Here is a 12573-nt window from a genome sequence, read left to right on the forward strand (position 1 = left end):
ACCTCCCATAATGCCGCGTACCGGAAGTTGTTGCTTTCTGGGGGTCAATCTGGCTTCTGCTCTGTCGCTCTCTCTCCGTCATCGGGAGGAAGACGGAGCTGGCTGCCCAGCCCGCGGGCCCATTAGGGGGTGCAGCTATGGGCGCTGTCGCCGTGGGTGAGTTCTGTTCCCACTGCCTCGCAGTCAGCGCTGGCACGATGTCCTGCGTCTCGAGAACCCGAATCTCCTGCCTTTAACCTCGTTCTCCTCCCGAAGGCTCCTCTTTCCAAAGCACGTTACCCGGCCTCGGCCCGGTACCGCGTTCTCATTGGCTTCATGTCCTGTCTGTTCCAGGAGCTGGCCAATGAGTTGTCGGTGCTGGCGCCCCGTTCGACCCCGGACCCCCAGGCTCCCCCGTGGGTGCGGAGCAGTTGGACGGGAAGGGGAGGTGTGGCAGGCAGCGCGCGGCCCGGAGCGCCCCGACACGTTGGGGTTGGGTTCCATGTGGGGGTTAGTAGGAGAAGCCGGGTCTGTCATCTCTCCGGTTCAGGGAACTAGGGTAGGTCACGGCTACGCCGAACTTGAAAGCCGCACTTCAGACCTGCTGACAAAACTTTTCCGAACGCTCTTCCTTTTTTTTTTTTTTTTTGAATGGGTTTCGAGCTGGCATGAGAAGGCTGGGAAGGGACGAGAACGGGTTAGTTACGCGAGCCGGCAAGACCAGCTTCGATTTAAATTTTGTGTGGAGTCCTGCAAAGAGTCACTTGGCCGAGAAGCTGACTCTCGTCTGTCGACTCACCTGAAAAACTTCACAGATTTATTGATGATGTTTTATAGCTGGTGGTGCTTGCCAGTCTCTTTTCTCGACTCCTTTGATGCCCTTTGCAGCCGCGAACGATGTATTGCAGCGCTTTCCGCAGCTCTGAAGCGAGCCCCTACCGTCCTCTCCCTGGAGTAGTTACAATCAGTCTTTCAAGTTTTTCTTTGGAGGCTGGGCTACTGCAGTCCTCAGACCAGATTTGCTAGTGGGGACGAATTCACTCGTTACCTTTTTGTTTTTCACCGGAACCTGTTTGCTTCATTCTTAGGGTATACCTACCTTTGTACCTTATAATCGTTTTTTTTATTTTTTATTTTTTAATGTCTCAGGTAGTATTATGCTCTTTCTTTCTGTTTCAATGCAAGAAGTATTTCTTGAGAAGTATTTCTGTATGTACCGACGCTATGTTAGATAGATGCTTTTTGGCAATTCAGAAGTGATGCCTGAAACCGCCTCTTTCTCCTAAAACTTTAGATTCCAGATAGAGAAATAACAGGTGTCCAGATCCAAAATTTAAGATGTAGCCCATCGGATTAGGGAACAAAGTGAATAGTGCACATTTATAAAGGTTGGGGAAGTTCAGTTGAGAGGTTTATTTAAAATAGAACGGTTGCCTAAGGCTTCATTGAAATGGACATTTTGGAGAATTGGTAAGATTTGGATAGATGGAGGCAACCTTCCCAGCTAGAGATCACAGGCTTAAAGGTGTTTTTGGAGAGACTGGCTTGATGAGGATGCAAAGAGTGGTGGTCTTGGAACCGAAAGAGCTGGGTTTTAATTCCATCTCTGCCGCCCTGTAGTCTTCCATCACTTTTGTTTTTGAGTTTTGTTTTGTTTTGTTTTGTTTTCCTTTAGCAAAATTCTCCATTTAAAGGGTTATTGTGAAAATCAAGTAAGATAATGCTTATGAAAAGGCTTTGAAGATCAAAAGCAGTGTATAATTAGAATGGAACTTTAGTGGTTCTTTGCTGAGAAGTAATGAGAATCAGGATTACCAGAGCATTGAGGACACTTTGTAAAGGACCGTGAGTGCATAGCTCAGGAGCATGGATATGATGAGAATGGCATTATTAGAAGGAATATCTAGTACTGGAATGCAGCACAGATTAGAGGTAGTTGGATTGGACGCAAGAACTTGGGTACTATTTTTTTCCCCCTTAAAATCTGTAATTCTAGAGAAGATAAATTACATAACATGTTATTTTAGGGTGACAGAACTTACTTAAAATATACCCTAGTTTTATATATACCCATATCCTTTGTGTTTGTTGTTAGTTAACTCATTTATTTTGTTAACTTGGAGCCTTGTTACATTTTAGATGATCCTTGGAAGGTTTAACAGTTGCTTGATGTGGTACTCCTTTTTCATATACATCTTTTTGAATTAACTTCACTTACACTAACCAATCAAGAGCTAAAAGAGGGATAATTCTAAAACCTTAGCCAGGACAGGATGACAGCTGAGTATCAGAATTAATTGGGAAGGGTTTTCAAAACCTGTCTCCCAGGTCCTACTTTCCACTTAGGTAATCAGAATTTTAATAAGCATCCCAGGTAAAGTAACTATTACAGTCATTTAGGTGATGTTGACACTGAGCTTTTGATGTGAAGTACAAGTTTTCCAAATCATTATTTAAAGGTAGGTAGATCTATATACTTTCAACAGTTTTCATGTTTTCTAGTTTTGAATTGTTGACTAAGGAGGAGAAGATTTGTTGTGCAGCTAGGTTTGTCATAGTCTTCCAAAAAGATTTTGGCAGTAATATAATAGTGTAAACAGTTGAGAATGCACTTGTAATAAATTCTCAGTTAGCTAATAACCCACAGGGAATACTGGTATGGAAAATGTGGAACAGTGGATCACTTTTTATATTTAGCTTTGGAATTTGTAAATTTTCTAACTCCATTTAGTAGATTATCTTCAGAATTTTTTGAAATTTTTCTTGGAGAAATTATCAATTTAATTTGCATAGACTGCAGAGCTAAGCAAGATAGCTTAGAAGGAAGGGACATTATCCTGTTTCAAAATGCCACCACCACTCCACATTTATGTAGTGAGAAGTTGAATTCCTAATAGTATAATGTGCTGAGACTTTTTAAGATCTGTGTAAGAAGAAAACGTTCTTTCCTAACTTTTACGTTCATTGCAAAACTACTGAGAATCAGTTTTCTAAGTTATGAAAAGCGAGGGGTAATACTATCCTATCTACTTCAGAGTTCTTACTGAAAACTGGATGAAAAATGTGAATAGTCTTTGTAAATTATAAAGTGTGATAGACATGTAAAATATGTGGCTTAGTTACTATTTCCTAGAGAAGTATAAAACATACTTTTTTTTTTTTTGTCAAGCTAACTTTATCTTGTTTTCTAGATTGTTATTTTGTGTCAGTAAGTAATCCATAAAGTGCCAACATGGGAAAGAAACGGACAAAGGGAAAAACTGTTCCAATTGATGATTCTTCTGAATCTTTAGGTATATTTCACCAATTGAATCTTTAAAGCTCTGTTTATATCCCTAAATGGACATATATTTTAATATTACAAATGGGATCAAAATGTACATTATTGTTCTGCAATTTGCATTTTAACTTAATGTTTATATTTACATGTCATTTAATAATCTTGACAACGTTTTTAATGGCATGATACTCCATTGATTTAAAGGACCATGAGTGCACATTTCACAATTTACTTAGGTACTTCCCCATGGTTATAAATTTAGATAATCTGTAACTTTTCAGTGATATGATTGGAATGATAGTAAACAATTTTGTAGCTAAATCTCTTTGCACATCCAGTTATCCTTTTAGTACAGATTTTAGAAGTAGAATTGATGAATTAAATGGCATAAATATTTTCAAAGCTCTTTTGGTTCCATAGCCAAATGCCCTTCAAACATTTTTTACTAATGTACAGCCCCCCCAGCAGTGAAATAAAGTACCTATCTCCCTTAATGTTATCAACAGGGGCTAATATCATTTGTAAATATCTGTTGATTGTCTAGTTGAAATAAAAGAGTACTTCGTTTGTGTTTCTTTGACCACCTGCTGGGAATTAGTAGTTTTTTTTTATATGATCTCATTTGCGTTTATCTTCTTGGGTGCAAGTTCATTGTACATAAGCTAAATGTGCCACTTGACTGGTTTCTGAACCTCTTGGGTCCCTGAAACAACTGAAGCATTTTAGAGTGACTTGTGAAGCCCTTTACTGATTTGGTTCCAATGGGATTTTTGGTCTCAGGTCCAGCTGCTTGTTTTTACATATGTGTGACTGCCAGTCTGAAGAGACAGTATGCACTTTGACATTTTATATCCCCATACCTTTGTTTGTGGGATATGACCTTTTCAGTTGTTCTTTAGTCCCTGAATTCATAGTTTAAAGTGTGAGCTTTGAGGTCAGGATGACCTGAGTCCAAATTCTGGCATAGCCACTTAGTAGTTCTGTAATCTTGGGCACTAAATGTTAGTTTTCTCATTTGTCATTAGGGATAGTCTTTCTTTTAGGGAGATGTGAGAATTAAATGAGGTCACATATGCAAAAATATTTAGCACAATGTCAGGCTCATATAGTACTTAATACTAGAAAATTTTATTAGTGTTAATACAACTGTACAGATGTTACCTACCCTAGGTAATCTTCATTGATTTTAGTCCTTCTTGTATTGCTATAGCACATTTTGGAGGTTCTTTGTTTTAACGTTTTGGAGATTCTTACATGTTTATTTATCTGCTTCTGCCAGAATACTACTCAAAGAGAGAAGCTGTGACTTGGTCTTTTTAATGTTCCCTGGCCCCCACCACAGTGCTAGGCCTACAGTAGTTGTATTGCTGACTGAATGAAGGACCTTCTTCATGAACTTTTAGCTTTTTAAGCTAAAGAGAATAATTAAATTAATATGATAAAGGCCTTAATTTAAGGGAAACAGTTAAATAAATTGAAGTGAATTTGGAATGGTGATGGTTATACATAGGACTTCAGAAAACCAAAATTTCAAATTTGTATATAATCTCTTTCTCACATAATCATAATATTCAAATATCATACAAATTTAAGATTTCAGATTATCTAACAATTTGTGTATGTAGTAAATTAATTTTTGAAGTTCAAATGAGGGATAAGTTTTGAGTTTAACTGCAGAAAGTCATTTTTACCTTACACGCTTCTTTATTATTTGTTTTAATAGAACCTATGTGCAGACACATTAGAAAAGGACTGGAACAAGGTAATTTGAAAAGGGCTTTATTGAATGTGGAATGGAATATTTGCCAAGATTGTAAGACGGACAATAAAGTAAAAGATAAATCTGAAGAAGAAACGGAAGAAAACCCTTCAGTTTGGCTATGTCTTAAATGTGGCCATCAGGTATGCTTAGGTTTTGATCCATATGGGATTTTGTAAAACTCTTTGTGTTAATTTTAGAAGGTATTACGTAAAACCACAATTTGGATGAGTAGGCTACCAGCTGACTTAGGCCCTATTCCCTGGGGCACAGTTTTGGGGACCGAGGTGTGTATCGGTGGTTTACTGTGGGGTGTTCTCAGGTATTATCCCCAGGAAGAGAGGGCGGCAAGACTGAGCAGAGGGAGAAGTTGAAGTAAGAGGCAGTGCTAAAGGGCCTCAGCTGATCCCACAGTGAATTCTGGCCTTCAGAGATGTCCTGAACTAAGGCAAGGGGCCAGGCCTTTGTACTTGTGGATAGACTAAACACTGGGTATGGGATGCCCCTGGGAAGGGGGACTAACCGTGGGCAAGGCAGCTCTGTTCCACTGAGGATAATTCCTGGGGATGGAGACTGAGCTGTGAGCTGTCAGTAGGCCTCATTCGTGGCAGCTGGGGGAATGAGTACCTTGGTGTTGGGGGATGGAGGGTGTCTAGGCGGCAGAACAGCTCACAGGAATTGCCATGGTCATGAGGTCAGGCCTTTTTCCCTGTTATTGCTGGCAAGTTAAATTTGTATGTCAGACAACTGGGCTGCTAAGGCATTCCTGTCATGAAGCTTCAAGGTGAGGCAGAGAATTATTTTTTTCTAAATTGAAATTTTTTATTGAGATAATTGTAGATTCACATGCAGTATAAGAAATAATGCATAAATCATACCCACACCCCTACTGCCATCTCCCCTGCCAAATCCCTGGCAACCATTAATCTATTCCATATTTCTAAAATTTTATCACTTCAAAAAATTATATATAAATGGAATCATACAGTATACAGCATTTTTGGATTGGCTTTTTTCACTTAGCATAATCACCTGAAGAGTCATCTAAATTGTGTTTTATCAGTAGTTCTTTTTTATTGCTTCGTAGTATTTCATGCTATAGGTGTACCACAGTTTGTTTATTCTTCTGTTAAAGGACATCTAGGCTGCTCCCATTCCACATTTGGTGATTACAAATAAAGCTGCTATGAACATTTGTGTTCATGTTTTTATGATTTCGTTTTTCTGGAAAAAATGTCCAAGAGTCCAATTACTAGGTCATACATTAGATGAATGTTTAGTTTTTAAGAAACCACCAAATTGTTTTCCAAAGTGTCCATGATGTTTTATATTCCTCCTTGCAGTATATGAGTGATCAACTTTCTCTGCATTCTTGCTAGCATTTAGTATTGTCACAGTGTTTTATTTTAACCATTCTGATGGAAATAGTGCTATCTCACTGTGGTCCGACAATTTAAACGTATTTGAGTGTTGGGGCCCCTGGGTGGCTCAGTTGGCTTAAAAAAATTGAATAATAGCAAAGATTTATTTTTTTTTAAGATTTTATTTATTTATGAGAAAGAGAGAGAGGAGGGGGGCAAAGACACAGGCAGAAGGAGAAGCAGGGTCCCTCCAAGGAGCCCGATGTGGGACTTGATCCCCACCCAGGCATTCCAAAGAACATATTTAGATTTTCACTGTCGTTCTTAACTATATATGGTGAGAATGAATACGTTTTGTTACTTTAGATTTTCCAGAATACATTTCCTATTACAAATTTTATTTTGCTATCTATCTAGTTCCTAAGGGTAAGACAGTTTCACTATTGTTACCTTTGCACTGCTAAGCAAGTGATTCTCAACTGCTATCTTAAGACAGGTCATCTCATTCTTATGTTTCAAATGATCTCAAATGATGTTAAATTTTTTTTTTCAAAATTAATATTTATTTTAGAGTGAAATGTTGAATGGGATAAATCAGATCAGTAGTGTTGATATCACAGGTAAAGGTTAGAAGCTGTTGATAAACATTTCCCCTTTGACATATAGTTTTAGCTATCACAGAAACAGGACCGCTTCCGTAGTGCAATCCAAGGGAGTTGATGGCCTGATTCAGATAGATACATAGTGAGGGTATATTTTACAGCAGAGATTTAACCAGCAAAAGGCAGAGAATCTGGTCCTGTTCTTTTATGAATAAGCCTAAACATCTAATAAGTGAAAATCTCCCATTTATTTGTTCCATTAATGCTTACTGACCTCCTTCCACTTGGTAAATTTTTTGGTAATAGAAAGATTAATTTTGTTTTTGTGTCTTCAGGATTTATAGTCCAGGGGAGGAAGGCTATAAACAGTAACAACTTTAATATGAAGTAGAAAATAGGAATGCCACTAGGAATTTATCCCATATTTTGTAGGAGTTAGCTTACAGTAAGAATACAGTGTTTCTTCATCTCGAGGGGGGATGACCAAAGGCTTGTGAGAGGTAGTGGCCTTTGAGCTAGATCCTGAAGACTGGGTGGGATTTGATAATAGGACAATATGAGAATTAACCCTGGAAAGATAGGGTGAGGTCAGATGGTATCAGGTTTGTTACTTAGAAGTTTAAAAGCAATTCATAATTTTTAAGTTGAGTGTGTGAGTGGAAATTTGTTTTAGATACCATTAAACTCAAAAAGATATGTATGTGAAGAAAGAAGTTGAAGTCAGAAAAATACTTCAGAAGCTGTTAAGTGGTTTGTGCTAGACCTAGCGAATGGCTACATTAGCATGATTTAGTTGGGACTGGAAAGGACAAGTTGGAGAGGAAGAGTACTTTGAGTGCATGGTTCCTGAATACCTTCTTTGCTAGATATTCTCAGTTGCCTATTCATGTTTAGGTTTTCATAAAATCGGGACCCTCTTTAGAGTCCACCATGTTATTTTCAAAATTGTAAGAATGACAGAATTTCTCAGGTCCCTTGCTTGTGCATTATGGATTATGAATTCTCTTGGTGAACTTTCATAGCTTCGAGGTTTATGATTATTATTCTCTAGGGCTGTGGCAGAGATTCTCAGGAGCAGCATGCCTTGAAGCACTATATGACACCAAGATCTGAACCTCATTGTCTGGTTCTCAGTTTGGACAACTGGAGTGTATGGTAAGTTTAATAATTCTTATGCCTGTCAGTTGACTGGTAAGTATTTGAAATATTGGAGAATGGAGGGGTTTAAGGAGGAAGAAGGTTTACATTTTTGTAGGATTTGTTTAAATACATCACTTTCAGAAGGCTAGAGAATTTGAGAACCTTTCAACTTAGTATTATTGTATGCACATAGAAAGTGTAGCATCTAGAAGACAGATGAGTCTTCACCCTTCTGTTTTTCTTGCTTTTGATATAAATGGCATGCGGTGCATTATAAATGGCATGTGGTGGGTTATTTTAAATGGCATGTGGTGGGTTATTTAAAAATTGGGACACTGAGAACCAATTTCAGATGAACTGAGAATATAGTAAGATTTTTGCAGTGAATTTGCATGAGAATAAATGTCAGGCTGATACATATATTTCTTATAACATCATCAAAACACATTTTCATATCTTTAAAAAATATCTACAGAGCAGCATTCAGTGAACATCATCTGTCTATTGTAAAACGTCTTAATTTTGACGATATAGGCCTGTACTTTGAAATATGTTTAGGAAAGACTTCGACTTTCAGATTGTAAATAGCCATTTCAGTAAAGTATTTGGGGTTTTTATATGTATTTATTTATATGTAACCACAGTTCTGACTAAATTTACTATAATAGTAAACCAGAGTTAACATGGATAGTCTGTCTTCTTCAAGAAAACGCAGATTTTTATTTTCAGTTTCTTTAACAGAATAATTTGGTGGCTATTCACTTTGGGTTCCAGGAATTATAATTCATCTCCTCTTTTGGTTGTCAGTTTGTCACTTTTCTTCTCTGTGGTCTTTTGGGAAACAGGTGTTACCTATGTGATGATGAGGTCCAGTATTGTAGTTCAAACAGATTGGGTCAGGTGGTTGATTATGTTAGAAAACAAGCTGGCATTACAACTCCAAAATCAGGTAAAATCATTTGTTTATGTATTCTGTAATATTAATTTATGTATCTATTTAGATAAATTTACTTACCGCTGAGCATTATATATAACTGAATAACATTAATTATAGTTGATTTCAAACTATGAAACTATTTTTGGTTAGGAATATAAAAACAATGGAACTATAGATTGTTATAATATGATATAGAAGGGAATCTGAGAAACAGTCTAGTCAAATGTGATGATGAGTCTGGAGTAAGTAATGACCAGGATGCCCTTTCTGTAGGGGGTTTGAGATGGTCCTGCCTTGTACTGAATTTGTTTTGTTACATTTGTGTTTGGATGATGTAAAAGTGAAGGCTAGCTATTTCTCAGCTTTTTTTCATGCATAATTAAGTTAATTGGATTGGCATACATCATCTGCTTTAAGCTTGTTTTGATTTTTACGGTCACAGAAGTATCTGCACAGCTGGAATTGTTTGTTTTTAACTTCAGGATTCATTTTTCACCCATTCATTTAAAAATTTATTTCAGGTCCACATTCTTTACTTGATTACTTTATACTCTAATTTCATAAAGTAGGATGTGCTCATTTGTAAAACAAATGAACAAACAAAAAACTTTTATGCAATAAAAAAGGTTTATACCAAACACACACGGTTTGGTTTCATTTGTCAAACTAATGCTTACATCACTTTTGAGTGTTTTTATTGGTTTTTCTCTTGTGATGATAATTATATCTGTTAGAAAACATTTAAAATGAAATAGCTGGGGATAATGATGTTAGATAAAAATTCACAAAGTCTAATACTCTGTCCCAACTATAACTTTGCATTTGTTATAGTTGTATTACACATTTTGCTAAGTCTTTGTTTTCTTCCCTTTTTTAAAGCAGCAAAAGATGGTAATGTTGAACTTGAAAATAAAAAATTAGAAAAGGAGAGCAAAAATGAACAAGAGCGAGAGAAAAAGGAAAACATGACTAAAGAAATTCCTTCCACGAATTCTGCTTCCCAAATAACTGTGAAAGGACTCAGTAATTTGGGAAATACATGTTTCTTCAATGCAGTTATGCAGGTGCCAATGTTAATTTTGTTTCCCTCTTCAAAAATTCTTTTCCCTCACATTATAGGATGTTTTTGCATACTTTTTACTTTTAGTATTAAGTTTTTTCCCCCAAGTAATTCATTTCTGGGTTTTTGAAGAATACTTAAGGAAGTGTTGACTTTGCATGACAGTAAATCACTGTGCTGAGCACTGGGGTCTATTGGAGTTAAAAACCAACACAGCACCTGCCTTCAAGCAACTTGCACTGCGGTGGGGGAAGCACAGGGTAACCTAGTATAGAAACAAATACCTAGTTACAAGTGCTGGTGGTGGTAAGGTAGCTACTTAATGTTGCATAGTAGGCAGTGCTGTTTTGAGGAAGCTTTGAACCGAAGTACTTAGGGGCCAAATAAAGTGGGGAGTTACAGTTTTGTTTCCTAAGGTGGATACAATGAAAACTGCAGTATTGATAGTGATTTTCTGTTTTGATAGAATAGAGACTTAAGAAATACTTGAATTATTTAAATATTTGAGTGACAAAATAGAGTTGTTTTGCTTTTAAATAATTTTCCTTTTATTTTCCATGCTGTATTCCAGAATTTGTCACAAACACCGGTGCTGAGAGAACTGCTAAAAGAAGTAAAAATGTCTGGAACAATTGTAAAAATTGAACCACCTGATTTGGCACTCACTGTATGTACTTTTTTCTTTACAGTCAGTAATTTTCCTCTCTGAATATCCACATCCTAAATTATTTTAAAAAATTGTCATTTTTCACCATTTTTATTTGTTTGCTTTTGTTTTAGGCTACTGAGATAAAATTTTCAGGCTAATAGATTAAGCCTTTAGATTTATTTCCTATGTGTATGCCATGTTCTGCTGTGCTCTAGTGTTAGGTGTCCTTCCTGGGAAAGCTGTTGATAGGTGTGGAGCCTCAGGCAGGCATTATTATTTTTAACAGCTTTTAGGGTGACTTAAATGATGTGTAGCAAAGTGAATTTTATCCTATCCATGTTTATTACTCACATTTTGCTCTGGCTTTTTAAATTCTTAGTTGGTCTGCTCCTGATGTTCTAAAATGAAAACAGTAGAACTGAATTCTTCATAAATAGTCAATGACCAGAAGCTTTCTACATCTTTTGATGTGCATTTTGAGGTTTTAAATGGGACAGTTCTATCCAGAACATTGACACTAACAAGTTGACTAGCTACATTTTGGTAACATGAATGATTCTAAAATTTGACTGAAGAAAGTAATTTTTATTCCCATATTCAGGAACCCTTAGAAATAAACCTTGAGCCTCCAGGCCCTCTTACTTTAGCCATGAGCCAGTTTCTTAATGAGATGCAAGAGACCAAAAAGGGAATCGTGACACCTAAAGAACTCTTTTCTCAGGTCTGTAAAAAGTGAGTATCTGCTTTGATTATGTTTTCAGTGCATCAGTAAGATGCTGAGAAATAATATGAAAAACTCAATAGCATTAGAGTCAACTCAGTACATGTATTACAGCATGGTTTATTGCATCTGGATTAAAAAACATGAAAATGTCATGTGCAAATTAAATCTGCCAAGGGTCTTGTCGAACTGAATGGAAATTTTGAGAAACTAGAACCACTCTGAGATTTGGGATATGATCCTAAGATCTTATAAAAATAGTTTCATATTTTAGTAGACTCATTGTTTTCCTTTCTCTCTTTTCTTCTTTTTCTCTATAGAGCAGTACGGTTTAAAGGCTATCAGCAGCAGGACAGCCAGGAGCTGCTTCGCTATTTATTGGACGGAATGAGAGCAGAAGAACAACAAGTTAGCAGAGTTTGACCAGTATAATTTATTATCCCACCTTCATTAACTTGTCTGCCATTTGACATCTTAAGGGTTATTAAAACAATGAAAACTAGTTATTGAGGCCATTGGATTTAAACATTTTTTCTATACCAGTGTTTTCAACTGGTATATTTTAGTCAGTAGAATGAATAAAGAGGATTAGAAATGGTTCTCCTTTTCATGATGCTCTGTTTTCCTTGCTGGTTAGAGTATTATTGTTCTTTAGGAGTTCTCTTCTATTGTACCGGCCTATGCCAGGAGAGTTCTGGAGTATTGGAAAATGTTTCTCCTAAAGCAGTTCCCAGTTGCAGTGCATTCTTGGCTCTTACTCTGAGTGTGATTTAACACAGTTGCTTGAGTCTGGGAAGTATGTTCGTTTCTAAGAGTCAGGGTACATAGTTATGTTTGTAAATGGCCAGATATAAAGTAAGGTATTTGATGTTGAGTATAATTAATAATAGTACTACTAGTAATAATATTTATTTTGCTCTTATTTTATGTGAAGCACTGTTCTCAGAATCTCATGTGAATTACCTTACTTGGTCCCCACAGTCTTTCTCTGAAGTGGATGCTGTTAATCATTATCTTGTTCCAGACCATGAAGCTAGGGTGGAAATAAGTTGAGGACCTGGTTCAGGGTCACCCAGTAATGATGG

General features: G+C 36.9%; 2 protein-coding genes across 7 annotated transcripts in view; one reads left to right on the top strand and one right to left on the bottom strand.

Moving 5' to 3' along the window:
• Positions 1 to 272, bottom strand: part of RWDD2B (RWD domain containing 2B) — a 35355-nt gene extending 35083 nt beyond the window's left edge. The window contains exon 1 of the mRNA XM_077878921.1: positions 22 to 272. The gene's annotated coding sequence lies outside the window, so the exon portion shown is untranslated. The remainder of the gene's footprint in view (positions 1 to 21) is intronic.
• Positions 1 to 12573, top strand: part of USP16 (ubiquitin specific peptidase 16) — a 27491-nt gene continuing 14918 nt past the window's right edge. The window contains exons 1-9 of one of the 6 annotated variants that reach the window (XM_077878912.1): positions 2 to 156; positions 3171 to 3272; positions 4983 to 5161; positions 8033 to 8136; positions 8967 to 9070; positions 9938 to 10122; positions 10690 to 10785; positions 11369 to 11499; positions 11809 to 11896. In XM_077878912.1, coding sequence (XP_077735038.1) covers positions 3212 to 3272; positions 4983 to 5161; positions 8033 to 8136; positions 8967 to 9070; positions 9938 to 10122; positions 10690 to 10785; positions 11369 to 11499; positions 11809 to 11896 — 948 coding nt within the window. In that variant the 5' untranslated portion in view covers positions 2 to 156; positions 3171 to 3211. Of the gene's footprint in view, positions 157 to 393; positions 539 to 612; positions 1069 to 3170; positions 3273 to 4982; positions 5162 to 8032; positions 8137 to 8966; positions 9071 to 9937; positions 10123 to 10689; positions 10786 to 11368; positions 11500 to 11808; positions 11897 to 12573 lie in introns of those variants that run through there. The other 5 variants (XM_077878915.1, XM_077878913.1, XM_077878914.1 and 2 more) reach the window with 5 other exon arrangements.

The sequence above is a fragment of the Canis aureus genome, chromosome 30 (genome assembly GCF_053574225.1).
Source record: "Canis aureus isolate CA01 chromosome 30, VMU_Caureus_v.1.0, whole genome shotgun sequence".
NCBI lineage: Eukaryota > Metazoa > Chordata > Mammalia > Carnivora > Canidae > Canis > Canis aureus.